Source organism: Pteropus alecto, unplaced genomic scaffold (genome assembly GCF_000325575.1).
Source record: "Pteropus alecto unplaced genomic scaffold, ASM32557v1 scaffold75, whole genome shotgun sequence".
Lineage (NCBI taxonomy): Eukaryota > Metazoa > Chordata > Mammalia > Chiroptera > Pteropodidae > Pteropus > Pteropus alecto.
Window position 1 is genome coordinate 1656714 of NW_006440638.1, and position 20223 is coordinate 1676936.

A 20223-nucleotide genomic window follows, 5' to 3' on the forward strand; every position below is an offset into this window, starting at 1 on the left:
AGATGCAAAAATCCTAAATAAGATACTAGCAAACCGAATACAGCAACGTATGAAAAAGATTGTACACCATGATCAAGTGGGCTTCAGCCCAGGGGCACGGGGATGGTTTAATTTACACAAATCAATTAATGTGATACACTACATAAATAAATTAGAAAATAAGAATCATATGATCGTATCAATAAATGCTGAAAAAGTCTTCAACAAGATACAGCATACATTTATGATCAAAACACTCAACAAAATTGGCATAGAAGGAAAGCACCTTAACATAATAAAGGCCATCTATGACAAACCCTCAGCCAACATTATACTTCATGGTGAAAAACTAAAAACCTCTCCTTTAAGATCAGGAACAAGGCAAGGCTGTCCACTATGGCCACTGTTATTCAATATAACATTGGAGGTTCTAGCGAGTGCAATCAAACAAGAGAAAGATATAAAATAGGGAACGAAGAAGTCAAACTGTCACTATTTGCAAATGACATGATTCTCTACATAGAAAACCCTAAAGACTCCAAAAGAACACTATTAGAAACAATAAGCAAATACAGTAAAGTCTCTGGATACAAAATCAATGTTCAAAAATCCATAACATTCCTATACTCTAATAATGAAGTGTCAGGAAAAAAAGTGAAAAAAAATGTTCTAATTGCAACAAAAAGAATAAAATACCCAGGAATAAATTTAACAAAACATGTGAAGGACCTATATAATGAAAACTACAAGATCCTATTAAAAGAAATCAAAGAAGATACAAAGAAATGGAAAGATATTCCTTGTTCTTGGACTGGTAGAATCAACATAGTTCAAATGGCCTTATTATCTAAAGCATTATACAGATTTAATGCAATCCCCATCAAAATCCCATCAGCATTTTTTAAAGAACAAAAAATCATCAGATTTGTATGGAAGCACAAAAGACCCTGAATTTCCAAAGCCATCCTCAGAAAAAAGTATGAGGCTGGATGCATCACTCTGCCCAACTTCAAATTATACTACAAAGTGACAGGAATCAAAACGGCATGTTATTGGCAGCAAAACAAACACATGGACCAGTAGAACAGTATTGAGCATCCAGAAGTAAACCCACATTTATATGGGAAAATAATTTTTGACAGAAAAGCTTAAAACATGTAGTGGAGAAAGAAAAGCCTCTTCAATAAATGGTGCTGGGAAAATTGGAAGGCCACCTGCAAAAGAATGAAACTAGACTTTTGTCTATCACCACACACCAAAATTAACTCAAAATGGATCAAAGACCTGAATAAAGACCAGAATCAATATAATTCATAGAAGACAACATAGGAACTAAACTCAAGGATCTTGGACTTAAAAAGGATTTTATGAATTTGACCTCAAAGGCAAGGGAAGTACAAGCAAAAATAAATGAATGGGACTATCTGAAACTAAAAATCTTTTGCTCAGCAAAAGAAATCGGCAAGGTAAAGAGACACCCATCTGAATGGGAAAATATATTTGCAAGCAATGCCTCCGATAAGGGCCTAATATCCAAAATATATAAAGAACTCATACAACTCAATAACAACAAAAAAAACAAACGATCCAATCAAAAAATGGGCAGAGGACCTGAACAGACACTTCTACCTGGAGGACATACAAATGGCCAACAAATATATAAAAAGATGTTCAACATTGCTAGCTATTAGGGAAATGCAAATCAAAACCACGATGAGATACCATCTCACACCTGTTAGAATAGCTATAATCAATAGGACAAGTAATAACAAATGTTGGAGAGGATACAGAGAAAAATGAATCCTCATATACTGCTGGTGGGACTACAAATTGGTACAGCCGCTATGGAAAATAGTATGGAGGTTCTGAATTGATCTAGCATATGATCCAGCAATCTCTCTACTGGGTATTTTACCCTAAAGACTTGAAAACCCATATCTGAAAAGATATTTGCACACTAATGTTCACAGCAGCATTTTTCACAGTAGCCAGGACATGGAAGCAACCGAAGTGTCCCACAATAGATGATTGGCTAAAGAAGCTGTGGTACATATATACAATGGAATATTACTCAGCTATAAGAAGTGATGAAATACTGCCAATTGTGACAACATGGATGGACCTCGAGAAAATCATGCTAAGCAGAATAAGCCAGACAAAAAAATTTGAAAATCACATGATATCAGTTATATGTGGGATATAAACCTAAAATCAATAAATGAACAGGACAAACAGAAACTTGGGGACATGGGCAATAGACTAGTGGTTACCAGTGGGTAGCGCGGGTGGGAGAGGAAGGAAGAGGTAGACAGGGTAAAAGGGGTTAAATATAGGGGGATTGGGGAAGGGTGAAGTGGTAAAGGGGATCAAATATATGGTAGCTGAAGGAAACTGGACTCTGAGTGGTGATCACACAATAGAATAAAATAGATGTAAAATTATAATGGATACCTGAAAATTATATAACTATAATAACCAATGTTACCCCAATAAGCTTAAAAAAAAAAAAACAAAACCTAGTAATAAATTTAACTGAGATGGTAAAATACCTGTACTCAGAAAATTATAGGACACTGAAAAAGAAACTGAAGAGGATAGAAATAAATCGAAGCATATACTGTGCTCATGGTTAGGAAGAATTAACATAGTTAAAATGTACATACTATCCAAGGCAACCTACAGATTCAATACAATCCCTATCAAAATACCAATAGTGCTTTTCACAAAACTAAGACAAATAATCCACAAAAGACTCTGAATAGCCAAACAATCTTGAAAAAGAAGACAAAGTTGGAGGTATCATGACACCTGATACTAAACTATACTAGAAGGCTACAGGAATCAAAATAGCATGTTATTGGCATAAAAACAGACAAAAATCAGTGGAACGGAATAGAGAACCCAGAAAACAAACCTATGCCTATGCTGTTAATTACTCTAATACAAAGGAGGCAAGAATACAATGGGGTAAAGACACTCTATTCAATAATAGTGTGAGAAAACTTGACAGATACATGCAAAAAAATGAAACCAGCACACTTTTTTACACCAAGTACAAGAATACACTTGAAATGTATTAAAGACTTAAAGATCCAAAACCATAAAACTACAAGAAAACATAGGCAGTGAACTCCCTGACATGCTCTTAGTAATATTTTGCTTGGGCAAGTGAGACATAAGAAAAAATACACAAATGAGATTATATCAAACTAAAAAGTTTTTGCACAGCAAAAGAAGCCATCAACAAAATGAAAAGACGACCTACCAAATGGGAGAAGATATTCACCAGTGATACATCCAATAAGGAGTTAATGTCCAAAATGTATAAAAAAACTCATACAAGCGAACACCAAAAAATAAACAAATCAATTAAAAAATGGCAGAGGATTTGAATAGACATGTCTCCAAAGAGTACGAATAGATGGCAAATAGACATATGAAAAGATGCTCAATGTCATTATGTCAGAGAAATGCAAATTAAAAATACAATGAGATATCACCTCACACATGTCAGAATGGCCATCATTAATAAATCAACAAGTGTTGCTGAAGATTTGGAGGAAATTCATTTTGTTGATGGCTTCTTTATGCACTGTTGATGGGACGATAAATTGGTGCAGCCAACAAGGAAAAGAACATGGAAGCTCCTCCCAAAATTAAGAATAGGACCTTATGATCCAGCAATTCTATCTCTGGGTATTTATCTGAAGAAATCCAAAACAGTAATTCGAAAAGATATATGTTCCCCTATGTTCACTGGAGCATTATTTGCAATAGCTAAGATATGGAAGCAACCTAAGTGCCTATCGATAGATGACTGGATAAAGATGTTGTACATATATACAATGGAATATTACTCGGCCATAATAAAGAACAAAATCTTACCATTTGTGACAATATGGATGGACCTAGAGAGTCCTAAGAGAAGTAAGTCAGTAGAGAAAGACAAATACCATGTGATTTCACATTATGATTTCACTTATATGTAAAATCTAAAGAACAAAATTAACGAACAAAAAAACCAGAAACAGACTCATAGATAAAAAGTGAAAAAAGTGAAGGGATTAAGAAATACAAATTTATAGTTCTAAAATAGTTACAGGGATGTAAAGTACAGCAAAGGGAATACAGTCAATAATACTGTAATAATTATGTATGGTGCTAGATGATTACTAGACTTATTTGGGGGATCACTTTATACAATATGTAAATGTCTAACCACTATGCTATATACCTGATACTATTATAGAATACTATCAACTCTTATTGGAAAAGACATAGGGCTCAGTCAACAGAATTAATTATCATTAATTAGCATTATCCTTCATGATAGCTAACCACATAAAGCAATGACTCCAATCAACATGAACTTAAATTTTATAACATAAATAACATCATATCACAGTCAAAAGAACACTTATTTGAAATTCTAGAGTCTGTAAGCTCCTCAATGTACTTGCCAGATTTTCTTTTAAAAAAATCTAGAATAAACAGAAAATATTGAATTGATAACCTCAACTAAGTCAACTATACTACACGACTTACAGTAAGGAAACGATTAAGATCAGGAAAGTCAAAAACATTGGCAATTTCAGACAAGGTATTTAAAGCCATTTCTCTCTGGTGAGCCACATCTTGTTTTCGCATCTCAGCATTCTGGCACGGAGTATTAGGAAGTGCTGTCATCTGACTGGAGTGGAGGGATTCCACCAAAAACTAGAACAAAATGATTTGTTAATTTTCACACAAGGAAGAAAATTCAACTAATACTTTTTAAGGTAACATAAAGCATAGTATCAGGCGGTGTTCTATACACATCTGAATTAACACTCATTTAATTTTTATAACCTTAATGAAATAGGTTATGTATAATCTCCCTTTTACAGATAGAGTAACCAGCCTCAGTTAAGAAACTTGAATATCTTGCTTAGGATTACACCAACACAGGGCAAATTCAGTACTGTTTTAAAAATTTATTTATTATTATTTATTCCTGTAGCACCTGGTCTTCCTAGGTAGTCTCCCATCCAAATACTAACCAGGCCTGACCCTGCTTAGCTTCCGAGATCAGACTTCAAGCTTGTTTGGGGTGGCATGACCGCAGACCATGGACCATGGCTCCACTAGGGCACAAACCCAAGACTTTCTGTGCGGGGTGGCATGACCGCAGACCATGGACCGTGGCTCCACTAGGGCACAAACCCAAGACTTTCTGTGTGTAAAGCAGACATGCTAACCGCTACACTATGGAACCACATCCCAAACCCAGTATTTTAACATATCGTAATATTTTAGCCATGAAATGTATCAACCTTTTTTAAACCAAAAGCTCTTTCTTTCGCTAAAAGGCTAAAAAAAGAAAGGCATCTCTTAACAGATTACCAACAGATTACCATGATAATCCAATATATTACTGTAAGATGATTTTTCCCCTCTCCTATTTACATTCTACATCTTTAGTCCAAGATGTTGAAATATAAAACTGCCAAAATTTAGGTTCTCTTAAATAAACTGAATACACTATGTTAAAAAAATCTTTTAAGGCAAGAAAAAAAAAAACATATACATGCTGCTTTTTTATTCTCGCAAAGCATTGCTATTTCCTACAGTCAAGGCCAATGCTGACTCTCACCTGACAGATGGGTTTCTTATACTGGCTGAAAAAATTTTGCAGCTTAACACTTTTAGCTGCAACCAGAGCTCTAATTTCTGTGTATGCTGCTCCAGAGACAGATGCTGACTTGGATAGTAAACAATGCAATAAGTGCAAGAGTGCAAATGGTACTAAATCTCCTTTTGCTGCCCTAAAATTAAAAAAAAAAGTTATCATCAGTGTCTCAAAAAATAAATGGAAATCCACAAATAAATCCATGTTGATCTCACATTTCTTTGTATAATATGACATCTCTCATATCACTAATTCTAACAACAGGCAAATAAAAAAGAAAAATGGCCAAAATAAATAAGTATATAAATGCTATGAAATATACCTTCCAATATCCCCTGTTGTAAGAATCAAGGTATCCTTCAACTCATTATTTCTTGAGATTTGAGCACGTGTATATGCTTCCTTCATTCTTAAGACAAAAAGCTAGCACAATAAAATTAATTAGTTAAATTTTTTAAGCCAGGTTTATGAAAATATAAATGTTTAAGAATAAAAAGTATCAACCTCTTTTATAAATCCATCTTCAGAGTCCAAGGATTCCAATATATGCTTGATATTTCCACTAAAAGCCACTCTAACATCCTTGTCTGGATCTTCCATTAAATTTAATAAAGTTCCAAGAACTGTTTTTACATCTGTTTCATCTTCTCTAAAATCAAGATGCTTACAAAGATGATACAGATTACCTAAAAAAGCTAAAGGGAGAGAGCATATAATACCTAATTTAATGAATTAAATTAAGCTTTACTGTAAAAAATATTGTTAATAAATAATACACTACATAGAATTCTAATTTGCCTTCAATATTTAGTATTTAAATTTGCAGAACACATAGAATTGTGGAGGATTAAAATAAATGCTTATAATTTTAAATTTTCTTTATATTTAATGTTATAATTTAAATCTAAAATAAATTCCAGAATTTTTTAAGTTGTAAAATGACTAGTCACTGAGATTTTATATGTTGCTGAGCCAGATTTAAAAGCACATTTTACTAATCCAAAGAACTGTGAACTAAGGGCAATTTTAGCCTGTTAATTTTACATTAAAAGATTCAGGAAGTCCTAGAAACTTGCTATCACATATTGTTTTGAACACTTGAGAAAAAGTTACAATTTAGAACCCAAACAAATGGATCTGCCAAGTAATTGTGTAAATTTCAGGCTCCCAATAAACCCATCCACTGGAAAGTGGTCAAGAAAATATAATTTATAGTCCTCAATTGGGCAAAGTATCTAAGTATTTGAAGTTCTACAGGTCCGAAGTAGTGGCAGGTCATAATGTAAGATGTTACCTGATATCACTCCTAAAGAAGATACAGAATACTGAACTTCACGATATTGAATAAAACATCAGGTATGCCCCCATTATTCTGTCAAATCACAAGAGCATTTTAAGAATCCAGAAATTACTTCCCTTGTTAGTTGTTAGATACTAATACTAGACTTCCCATTTGTAAAATCATTACATGAGCACTGAATTTATCAAGCAAGTCTAATTTTTTAAGGCTTCAGGCTAATTTTATCACTGATTTTTAAAAAAGAGCTTAAATAGGTTTTAAAACTTTAAATAACAAGCCACTCACCAAGTTTCACTGGACTAGGTGTTTTTTTTTTCAATAAGAAAAGTAATGGTTTGAAAACAGAAGCTTTTAGTAGAGAAGATGAACATTCGTATTGAGAAGTGACTTTTAGGCTCTTACAGAAGAGGTCGGTATGTCCATGTTCAGAAAAAGGTTCTGTTAAAGAACTTGTCAAATAAAACATGCCATGAAGCGTACAGACAAGTTGACCAAGTATAGAAGCAAATTCTTTCTTGACAATGTCAGAATCATCTTTGACTTTATCTCTAGAGGAGGGAAAAAAGTTAATAAACCTTCTTGCTTAATTTTGTGGTCTAAATAGTCCTAGTTAATTTGGGGCAAAAGTACTGATTAGACAAAGCCTGCAAGAAAAAAATTTTAATTCTAAAACTAAAAGCAGTATTTCCTCTACATACCCAGCAATTAACATAAATTTATACACATGATCTTTCCAATCAAGTTATATATTCAAATTAAAGTATTAATACATACATAAGAATCTTGGGAACTCTGAGACAAGAGTTCTGTTTCTGCAATAAGATAAAAAATCCATTAACACAACTAGCTCGGATTACTTCATGGGAGCTCTGCAGGGCCCAGCTGTAAACTGACGTTCTCCATTCAAAGAATATTCTTCTTGGTAACAGAGTTAGAAGAAACACACATCGTGATTGTGCCTGCGGTGCTAAAAAATTAAGTCTATTAAATAAAACTTCTAAGTGTTAATTATCCATACACACACATACACACGTATAGTCATTTTTTGTTGTAAAGTCAAATAACACGCGAAATATATATATTTAATTTAATTAAAAGCTCTCTTTCCAAAAACAAAGCATATGCACTTAAAAGAGTCTTTATGCAACATTACTACGTAATCAGGGAAATGCAAATTGAAAATCACACCCATCAGATAATGAAAAAATATGTTCTTAGATAGTTACCTCCTTGATTTTTTTTTCTTCTTTTTAGATAGCAAAAATTTTGAAGTGTGACAATGAAGTGTTGGTGAGGATGTGAAACAATGAGAACTCCCATATTTTGCCAACAGGAATGTAAATTGGAATGACATTTTTAGAGAATAAAGTGGCAGAACAGAGTTGAGGATGTACAAATCCTACAAATTTTAACTTTTTACATGTCTAACCCCTTTTTTTATTATTAGAAATGTACCTCCTCTTTGAATTATTGAAATAATAGAAATGTTAAGTGTTAGAAGTCCCATATAGAGATAAGTTAAAACAAAATAAACCACACACATAGAATTTTGTGACCACTTACAGAAGCTATCTGAAATCCTCTGGCTTAATGTTAGCAGATTAGTGGCAAATGTGGTCAACTTTAAAGAGTCATCATCAGAATGGGAATAAATCCATGGAAGTGAGAGCATTCCACATAAATTTTCCAGAATATGATCTTCAAATGAAGTTTTAACTACTGAAACACAAAACAGGTGATTAATTATATCTTTTCCTTAATCATATCTACCTGTGCCTTTCTTCCAATAAAAAGATGTTCAAAACATCAAGGAGAATTAGAACGAAAATTCAATAAACAGGAGTTCTTAACATAAAGATGATGTTCTGAGGTCTGTGATTCCTAAAAACTTAAATGTCACCATAAAAACATGCATCTATACATTTTTAAGAAGGACCATAGCATTCTTCAGATTCTCAAATCAAAAAATTTAGAAGTTATAATTGCTATTATAACTGAAAAAAGACAAATCAAAATATTACACAAATAAATGTGGAACTTGGAAATTACTGACAAGCATAGCAGAACTGATATCAGAAAACTTGTGGCTATTCCAAATATTTGTTCCTTTGGGCCTTATGCAAAAGAGAAAGCCTACTTCTACACTGATTATCTTTAAAGGTTATTTTGATCTACTGCTTATTTGTACTCACCTTGAATATAAATCAAAGCATCATATATTTTTATCACTTTATCAATAATTGTCTCCAGGTCAGGTTTCTGAACAGATTCTAACAAACTTCTACAGCTCTTAAGCATTTTTGTGTAAAAATCCAAAGACATCCAAGTTATCATTATTGAAGGTTTCTTTTTACATTTCTGTTGATAGTCCTCGAAATTATGGCTGCAATTAATACATTTTTTAAGTTGAAGAATTAAAATGAATTGTTAGTCAAACCTAATATTGTAGTAAGGAAAAAGAATTATGAGTATAAACTAACCTTTTTTTTAAACCAATTCAAAGTAAATATGCAAATCAATGAATATGTTATTATTTTTTCTTCCCCTCTTTAATTCTGCCCCATCTCCATCCCTGACCTATAGATGTTGCCATTTCCCCTTAAGAACTGGATCTCTGAAGGCGGGTCATCTCCTCCCAGTTCATGGAGTACACCCGGGGCCTGGCACCCCTGGTGCACTCAGGGGGCCTAGCACACCAAGGGTGTATGGTCAGTGGCTCCATCTGGGGCGCAAATCCAGGACCTTCTACATGTAAAGCAGACATGCTAACTACTACACTATGGAGCCACCCCTGACATTATTATTTTAAGTTTAATCTCTTTATGTCTGTCTAAATCACTCTTAAGATTTGGTAATTAAATTAACCTAGGATATTTAAATGTGGCATTACCAGGCTTGCCTGTATAATTAACTGGCTTAGTAAACTCTTTCTTAATAATAGGAAGAGGTTAGACTTCAGCCTAATTAGTTATTCCTTCAAGTTATCTCAAATTCCAATTAATGCAATGTGAATTAATATAGTTTCTTTAAAAACATCTCTATGACTTTGTATTGGCTAGTTAAGAGTGAATTAGAAAATACAGCATGATCATGTATAAAATTAACAAAGTGTTCGTCTATAATGTGCACTAAAATTAAGACTAAATGTTCAGAGAAGGTTCACACTACTTGTTTCTTCTGATAGAGTAATTAAACTATATTAAGAATATTGAACCAAAAATATACCTCTCAAGAGTTCTAAATTCCTATTTTTTTAATCAGAGAATGCTTTTTATTTTCTTTAATTTTATCAAATTTATTGGAGTGACATTGGTTAATAACATTATATACATTTCATGTGTATTCACCACTCAAAGTCAAATCTCCTTCTGGAGATTTGACCATATATTTGACCTCCTATACCCTTTTCTATCTCCTCCCCACCCCCCTTTCCCTCTGGTAACCACTATAAAGTCTTACTCTTGTTATCAAAGAGAAACGTTCTTTTAACTTAATGTCTAAAAGAACAACGGCTTTTGAGTTGTATAAAAATGTGTTCTGCTACTTTGTAAATATGTATGCCTAGGAAAATTAGTTTAGGCTTCCCACCCAAAAAAAAAAAAAGCCTCAATTTCTCTGAACCTCAATTCCTAATTTGGGAAGTGGACATAATAGCATTTACCTCACAGAATTGTAAAAATTAAGTTATGTACAGTATTTATCACAGTGCTTAGCATTTAGCAGGTACTCAATAAAAAACAAATTTCTATTTCATTGAAAAATTTGTGTTCTAAGATCACACAAATCAAGTGAATGATGTTTCTTAAACAATAAATCCAAATTTACTAAACCCACCCAGAAAATACAAGTTGTTTTACCAGTCCATGTTTTGATGAGAACAATGAACAGTACACAAAGCAGTCAGCTGTAGGACAACAGCAATTCCTTCTAAAGTCTCAATAACAGAATTCTTTAGACTACTGTATTCAAGGAAAATCTGAAGGGATTCAGCTTTCTGTTTCAGCGCACTCCATAATATGCTCTTGTTGTTCATATCCACATGTTTAATTCTGTAATTAATTATAACCACAGTATAAATATATTTATACTTAAGTTTGGTTCAAATGTGAAAAATATTTCGAACAAAAGATAACATGTAACGTCAGCTACTAAACTTTATCCTAAGATTTAACACAACTTTCAGGACTGGAGAAAACATGCAAATTCTTTGGCCACATGACAAAAAAATATTTATTTGTTCATATTTTTTTTAATTATTGATAGATATATAGTTTCAGAGATTTTTCATATATTGAAAAGTTAAATTAGACAGGCAAGTAAAGGCTTTAAAAAGTCTTTTAAGTAACCATATTTAACCATGAAATCTTTCATATTAGAACTATTAAAATATTTTAAGCATTCTTTTGACTACCTTTAGAAAAACAAATATTCTTTGTGTATTTAAGTCGAAACATTAAGTAAAGGTGATTTTTAAAAGTGAATAAAATTTTACTAAATGACTAAATAAAACAATGAAGGTCATACTCCTCAGTCAGTTTTGGTGCTCTTTTGGAAGAGTTTAAAGATGAGCTGAGTCGACGCCTTTTGGGTGATATTCCATCACTATTACCACTGAGGTTTTCCTCTTGAATTTGGCACTGAACCTCCTCAATTATTTCCATACTTTCCATTTTTAGGGCTGCATAAAGTGGGCCCAACAAATACTAAGAAAACAAAAATAATTTCAAAAGCTATCTCTTAGAAAATATGTTTATATTATTATTCATAGACAGCAAAAGTACATTACATAGTAGTTATATGTTTTCCAATAAGGTAAATTTATTTTGGAGTCTCATGAGACAAAACAAAGGCCTAAGTTAATCTATATTATTTCATAGTCTTTATATACATATATCTTGAACTACTATTATTCTATAGTCTTAGAAAGCATAACAAATCCTTTTCCCTATAACCTGTTTTTCCTTCTATCAAATGCCATAAATTTCTTATTCTATAAGAAAATTACTAACTTCTTACAAACTATAAATCCAGAAGTCTTATAGATAAAATAAGGTGAAATATTTAATCAAGTTACTGCATATCTGACTAATTCATTGTGCTGCTAATCTCCCACAGTCCAAATAGGAAAAGAGGCATAATTTGGCATGACTTGTACCATGTACCAATAGGTTTTCTAAAAGTGACTGATTTTAGCCTGTCAAAGATATAATCTATGTGAGTGTTCAAAGCTTTTGCAATTAAGTTGATAACTGGCCTCCTTTTAATTAATAATGCAATAAACACGCTTACACTTCACAAATTCTTCTTTCAATCAATCTACTCTATTGGCAGTTTATTAACAACTTAGTAAACAAATCTGTCTAAAATCAAAGTAAAAATCCATTAAGAGAGCCAAAGTAGATTATGAAAATCATCCCATTCTAAGTGTACATTGTTAAAGACATTCTATTTTCTCATTATCACATCTTGCATATATACACTAAACCGAGGGAAAAAGTACATACTTAACAAATTAACCTTAAAAATGACTTACCTCTGTTTCTACCTGAACTCCAAGCACATCCACAAGAGCTCTACAAATATTTCTCACATAAACCTTTCTGACTTGTAAAGCAGATTCATACCCAGCTGGCACATATTTAAGGAAATACTGCAGTAAGTGGCACAAAGCTGCTTTTAGCAAGTTGGACTTAAGCCGCATAAGCACACCATTTTCAAACATGACACAGAGCTTTTCCAGCAGCATATTTAAATATACAGGCTCAATATTTCTATAAGATTCTGCTTCAAAGGGGAACAGAGTCTTTATCAGCTTTGATAATGGCTCTTCATAGAGCTTCAATTGGTCAGCATCCATTTCTACAATGTGTTTTAATAATTCCAAAAATGAGCTGAAAAAAGTGCTGGCTGGTAGTGCTGGTAGTCCTCCAAGCTCAAAGAGTTCAGTTAAAAGACTAATTGCTAAGGCTTTAATTTTTGGACTACCACACTCCAGCAGAACACAACCTATCCGCCAAAGTAAGAGCTCTTGCCTTCTAAAAAACACAATTGCAATAATACGAATGAGAACTGTTAATAAAGTGACTTCAATAAATTCTAAATTTTCCATATTCATGAACTGCAAAGGAGCTGGTTGTAAATATCCCACATGTTCATTTAGTTGACTTAAAAATCGGCTAACTACCACTGGCCATTCCACAAACTGTCCCATTGCATTTCTTCTATGGAGGTAAATCAAGTCTTCAAAAAGATGTAATAATTCCTTTGTCAGTACTCCAAAAATAGCAGGACTCTTGCTTTTAAAAAGAAATAATAATGAGCAGATGACTTCACAGATTTTCTTGTGTAACATATGACAGGATGGAGTTGCTGCAATTCGCAGAAGTCTTGTTATGATCCAATTACTGAAGTCTTTGAAATAAAGATATTAAACAAATAGATCAGAACTACTAATTAATTTGGTAAATGCTTAATAATTTACTTTCAAAGTAGAAACCACTAACAAAATAGTCTAAAACATTCCCTAAACAATGGAAATATAATAGTAATTTAGAATACCAATTTTGGAGTCAAACAGGAAAGGTCCTAGCTTTCTACTTACTAGTTGTGTGAACATTTCATTTCTCTGACCCTCTGCAACTTCATCTATGAAGAGGAAATAATGACATCTACTTTATCAGTTATCGTGGGGATCACATAAGATATGTGAAATTCTCAGCATAATGCCTGATGTTAAATAAACACTCAAAAAGTGGAAGTTATAGTTATTACCACCCCTTCAACAAGTATATATTGAGTGGTAACGTGGTCTTAAGTACACAAGAACAAATAACAGTCCTCTCCTCATAAATCCTATAATAGTTTCTCAAACTTTGTGACTGAACCTGAGATACATTTTATATCATGACCCAGTAGAGATATGCATGTTTATTTAAATATATAAAACAAAAATTTCATGAAACAGTATTTATTCTTATACACAGTATATTATGATACTTTCTAGTCTATTTTATTTCATTTTCATAACCCACTAATGGGTCATGATCTACTGTTTTAAAAAACAGTGTGGCAAAGAATATAGACAAACAGGTATTTATAATACGGTTTAAAAACCACTATGATAGAGGAAATGCAGAACACTCTATACTAACCAAGCATTTAGAAGGAACAACTAAGCCAGTCAGTCCTAAGGCTGGCAATCAGCAGTAGTGATCAGAAAAGGCTTTTTGGAGGACATGCTATCAAAGTTGAGTGCTGAAATTTAAACAAGAAAGTTCAAAATACTCTGTGTATTGTGTGTATGTGTGTATTTACATATACATATGAATATATACATATATATTTCTTTTAAAAAATGTTTGCTTTACATCTTTAGGAGGAAGCCAATAAAAGGACAAAAGCAGTGTGAACAATAAGGATAAAGCCTAGAATAAAACTTCAACATCTGGAACAGAATTCAGCAAACTCATTCTTAAAGGGTCAAGTAGGTAATATTTTAGGCTCAAAAGCCATATGGTCTCCATGTCAACTACTCAATGTTGCCTTTGCAGTAGTTACAAACAATAAGTAAATGAATGACCAAGGCTGTGTCAGGATCAAACTTTGTTTACAAAAACAGGGAGCCAGCCTGTGAGCCATTGTTTGCTAATGCCTGATCTAGAAAAAGGGATTACCAAAACCAGAAAAAAAAAAAAAAAACTGTTAAAGTGTTCAATGGAAAATAAACAAATTAGATTACTTCCGATCCATTCTGGGTACCTCATTCATAACAGAAGAAAAAAATAAGAATGCACAAAATAAAATTAACCATTACCATGTGGCTCCCACAATTTATAGAAAATTTTACCAAAATGTCTCTTAATTTTTATGTTATACTTCAGAAGAGAAGAAGGCAGATTTCATAAAATAGATGGCAAGTGAATGTACAAACAGCAGGACTTACCAATACAACTGGCTTTGGCCTCATTTTGCCCATGGCTTCCATTCACATTTACAAACATGAGTGGGGAGGACTTCATGATATGCTGGATGAAATCAAGCAACATCACAGAGGTTGGCTGAGAGTCAGTTTTCTTTACAAGTTCTAGAGCAACTAAAAAATAAAAAATTCATTTTAAAGAGTTGTGACAAATTCAACGACAGTTCTTTTGTTAAGAAACTAGATTTTGGTGACCATAATTATGTCTAGCTCATATTAAATTGATGGGGCTAAACCCTACAATCCTACCCTTCTAATTTTAAATGTTTAATAATCATGCTCATTCATCTATTATACATCTATTCACCAAACATGTACTATAGGACTACATATGTCTGGCACTATGCTAAAATCCAAGTATTAAATAAAATAAATTTCACGATCAGGTGTCAGACAAACTAATAATTATAATACAATACACTGATTGCACTAATCCAGAATAAAGGAAACAAGTGTGTGGGAAGGTGTTGTGAAGGAGTTGATTCCTAAATGAAGAAGAGCTGGACAAGCAGAGGGGGCTAGTGGTCTAAACCAGGGGTGCCCAACCCCAGGGCCGCAGACCAGTACCAGTCTGTGGCCTGTTAAGAACTGGGCTGCACAGCAGGAGGCGAGTGGCGGGCGAGTGAGTGAAGCTTCATTTGTATTTGCAGCTGCTCCCCAGAGCTACCATCACTGCCTCAGTTCCACCTCAGATCTTCAGTCATTATTCTCACAGGAGCACTGGTCCCTGGTATCAAAAAGGTTAGGGACCGCTGGTCTAAATAGGAGCACCACATGAAAACATATCTTGCAAGCATTCATTAGTTCTTTATTATTTTTCAGCAACTCATAATTTTACCGATTGAAAAAGAAACAATAAATAACTATCACAAGTCATAAAATCTGTGCCAAATGTGGAATCAAATTTATAAACCATGAGCCAAATGGCACTCTGTATTACCCTTTGAATGTGTTTTTAACAGTTATGACAGATATGACATCATCTTGCCAAGTTTGTAGTTTGTCTTTTAGATTGCCGCAGACAGGAAACACAAAAAGAGTTGACTCAACAACTCACAAAGTCACCAATTCTTATTTAAAGAGTTTTTATGACATTTGTTATTTCTCAACCACTGGCATAAGAGCTAGCTACGATGGAACTGGCCAAATATTTTTTTATCTATATTATCTTTTATCAAAGAACCATAGTAAGCAGCAGAAAATCTAGATAACAAATAGAAAAACATCATTACTTTAAAAGCCTAATGCACATTATGTAACAACTAGTACTGTAAATAACTTTCCTGTAAATAATAACTACATAAATACTAACTCTATAAAACATGGAGAAAATGCTTGCATAATGTTGTATATATGGAAAACAATTTAATTTATAGTTTATATAAGAAATAATTATGTCTTACCAACATTTACATCTGTTAGTATTCGGTCAATAAATTGACAAAGAATTTGTCTTGGCTTCTGTACAACTGTATTATAGTCCTCTGGACTGGCACTAAAATACAAATAAAAAGTTTTTAACCCTTAAAGGGAGTTGCAACTTCATTTGTAAAGAATTCTCTAAAGTTGAACTTATCTAATGTGTTTAGTTTTGATGCTGACATTCAGTTTCTTCGGTTTAAAAATGAACAGAAAATCTAAATACGTGTTACCAATTTATAAGGGAAAAAAAGAACATGCTAAATGACACAACAGATGATCTGCAAAACCTAGTCTTGCCTGCCCAAAATGGTAGCAACATGTAGTTGGTATTGAACACTTAAGCTGTGGTTAGTCCAAATTGATATAAATTTGTATAAATATAAAATACATATTGACTTTGAATATTAGTATGAAAAAGTATATCTCATTAATAATTTTATATTAATTACATGTTGAAATGTTATCTGCATATATCATTGAGTTAAATAAACATATTAAAATTAATTTCACCTATTTCATTTTATTTTTTATACTGTCTCAATTAGAAAACCTTAAATTACATATGTGGCTTGCATTATATTTCTATTTATACTGTGACAATTAGAAAACCTTAAATTACATATGTGGCTTGCATTATATTTCTGAGTAGTGCTGATCTACACTTTTAAAAATCTATATAACACAGTTTCTTCAACAAATAAATCCCAAGGGAGAGAGGAGTCAGATAACTAACTTAAGAGCCATATTAACCAATTACAATGTATGACCCTAAGTTGAATTCTGGCGCAAAATAGTTAGAAAACAATATAAGACAATTGGGAAAATTTGAACACAGACTAGACATTTGATGTCATTAAGAAATTATTATTTTTAGGTGTGACAATGGTTGTTTTATGTTTCAAAAGTCTTCATCCATTAGACATAAATACTAATATTTATGGATGAAATGATATCTGGAATTAGTTTCAAAGTAATCTGAATTGAGAGGAAGAGGGTCATGAATTGATAATTGTTAGGTGATGAGTACATGGGAAATCAATATAACATCTTTTTTTTGTATGTTCAAAATTTTCACAATAAAAATTAAATAAAGTGTTAAGAAAAAATATACATATTGCATCTTAAGGCCACTCAAAAAAAATAATATTAAGACATGATACAATAATTTAAAAAAAGAGTGATATCCTAGAATCCTGAATGAATTCAACTTAAACTTCATGATTTGGTGTAAACCACCACAGAAAAGAATGTAAGAATACAGTAAGAAGTCTATTCCATCATATAGGATAAGGAATAATACAGTTATTCATGTAATCAACAAACATTTTTGAGCACCTATTATATACCAGGCAAAATACCAGAAGCTACTGCTGGGAAGTGAAAAACATAGATTACTGGGGGAGACTGATAAGTCAACTTAGCCCTGCATCCAGGGTGGATTGTTAAGATTATTCATCAAAAGGAAGTATAGCTCTGGGGAGAAAAACAAAATCAGTTTTAGAAATACCGAGTCAAAGGTTTCAAGGGAACAATTAAGTGAGATGTCCAAAGGATTGTTGGAATTACAGTTCTAGACCTCAAAAAATATCTAGCCTAAAGATATAGATTCAGTTATCATTATACAATAATACCTATCAAACAAGGCTAGCCATTGTCTGTATTACTTCATTTTTCACAAGCAATAAAAAAATAGGGATATTAAACCTTAATTTGTATACAAGGAGACTGGCATTTATAGAGATTATATAATCTGCCTCTACCAGAGCTAGGTGTAGTGGAAGCCTTAGATATGAATGCAAATGAAATAAGTAATAAAACAAAGAGATAATCCTAAATTTAGGTTAAAGAAGCCAAGAAAGAGAAAGGAAAAGAGAGCCAGAGAAACAGAAAAGAAAAACCATAACAGGCATGTTCTAGAAATCAAGGTTAGAATTTCGAGGAGAGAGATATCAATAGGAGCAAATAAAATCCATTTGTTAAAATGTCCTTTGAATTTTTTTTATTATACTCCACATAATATACTTCACATTTTAACTATTTTACAGTGTATAGTTCCATGGCATTAAGCACATCACATTATTCTACAACAATCACCACCATCCCTCTCCAGAACTTTTCATCTTTCCAAACTGAAACTATACTTATAAACAATAACTCCCCGTTTCTTCCTAACCCTTGGCAACTACCATTCCACTTTCTGTCTCGATGAATTTGACTACTTGTATCACATAAATTGAATCTTACATTTGCCCTTTCGTGAATGACTTATTTTACTTAGCATAATGTCTTCACAGTTCATCCATATTGTAGCATGTGTCAGAATTTCTATTATATTTATATCTTATTTTGTACATTCATCCTTCCATGGACTCCTGGGTTACTTCTACCTTTTGGCTATCATGAATAATGCTCCTATGAACATGGGTGTGCAAATATCTGCTCCAGTCTCTTTCAATTCTTGTGGGTGTATACCTAGATGAACTGCAGGATCATTTGGTATTGTGCTTAATTTTTTGAGACACTCACATTCCATTTTGCACAATGACTGCACGATTTTACATCCTCGCCAGCAATGCACAAGGGTTCCAATTTCTCCTGTCTCATCAACACTTGCTATTTTCTGCTTTTTTAATAGTGGCCAGCCTCATGGATGTGAAGTGGTATCTCACTGTGGTTTTGATTTGCATTTCCCTAATGATTAGTGATAAAGAACATCTTTTCATGTGCTTTTCAAGTGACCAACCTGTATTCTTCTTCAGAGAAAATGACTATTCAAGTCCCTTCCCCATTCTTAAATCAGGTTGTTGGCTTGTTTTGTTGTTGCTGAGTCGTAGTTCTACACATATTCTAAATATATGATATAGCCTTATCAGATATATGACTCACAGTTTCTCTCATTTTATACATTATTTTTTCATTCTCTTGATATTGTTTCTTCAGGCACAAAAGTTTTTAAATTTGATGAAATCTAGTTTATCTATTTTTTTTCTCTCGTTGTGCTTTCGGTGTAAAATCCAAGAAATCACTGCCAAATCTAGTATCATAAAGGCTTCCCCCATGTTCTCGTCTAAGAATTTTTCTCATAGTTTTAGCTATTATTATATTTAGGTGTTTGATTCATTTTGGGTCAGTATTTTTTTAATGTCCTTAGGATTTTAAAGTTTTAGTGTACAGTTAAAGGCAGAAGCCAGATTGCAAAGGGTTGAAAAGCAAATCAAATATGAATATTGAGACTAGCTAGCATGCTCTTTCTAAAGCTTGATCATGAAATGAAGAATCCAGGTTAGTGGTAGGCAAAGGAATATACGGGGTCACAAGGATTTTTTTTCCTTGAGCAATTGATACTTGAGACTTGGCTTTCTTTCCTGCGACTCTGTACAAGTCAAAAGATAATCCTTGTACAGGAGGGGTGCCTCTTGTATTAATATAGGAGGAAAGGATGAGTATAGATGCTAATAAATTTAAAAAATTCAAAAAGCGAATAAAAGAAAACAAGATCCCCTGCTTCAAGGAACTCAGATTAGTTGCTGGGGAGAGAGGAAGAATGCACACTAATAATTATAACTGCATATCATATCACCCAAAATAGGAAATAACTAACTTTGCCTAGAGGATTCACAGAAGGACATACGTAAATAATTAGCTCAGTCCACTACTTATACTGACAAAACAGCTAAAGATGAGTAGGTAAGTTGTTTATTCATACATTTCATATAGGTAACAATTTATAACTTCTATACATTATCAAAAAATGTACATATATTTTCCCACTTATTACCTCAAATAATGTTAAAAGAAAAAATAAGATTGTTTTCTTGATTATTTAACCACAAAGTCCAATCCTAATTGATTACATACAGGATCCATGGCACTTAG

The 20223-nt window shown here is 32.8% G+C and overlaps 1 protein-coding gene across 1 annotated transcript in view; it reads right to left on the reverse strand.

The window, feature by feature from the left end:
• The window catches only part of ATR (ATR serine/threonine kinase), a 136272-nt gene that overhangs the window by 103526 nt on the left and 12523 nt on the right, over window positions 1–20223 (reverse strand). Inside the window, 13 exon segments of the mRNA XM_015593746.2 lie at window positions 4525–4695; window positions 5612–5783; window positions 5970–6070; window positions 6152–6342; window positions 7233–7495; window positions 7722–7914; window positions 8511–8663; window positions 9140–9330; window positions 10805–10996; window positions 11472–11650; window positions 12481–13358; window positions 14890–15039; window positions 16329–16420. Coding sequence (XP_015449232.1) covers window positions 4525–4695; window positions 5612–5783; window positions 5970–6070; window positions 6152–6342; window positions 7233–7495; window positions 7722–7914; window positions 8511–8663; window positions 9140–9330; window positions 10805–10996; window positions 11472–11650; window positions 12481–13358; window positions 14890–15039; window positions 16329–16420 — 2926 coding nt within the window.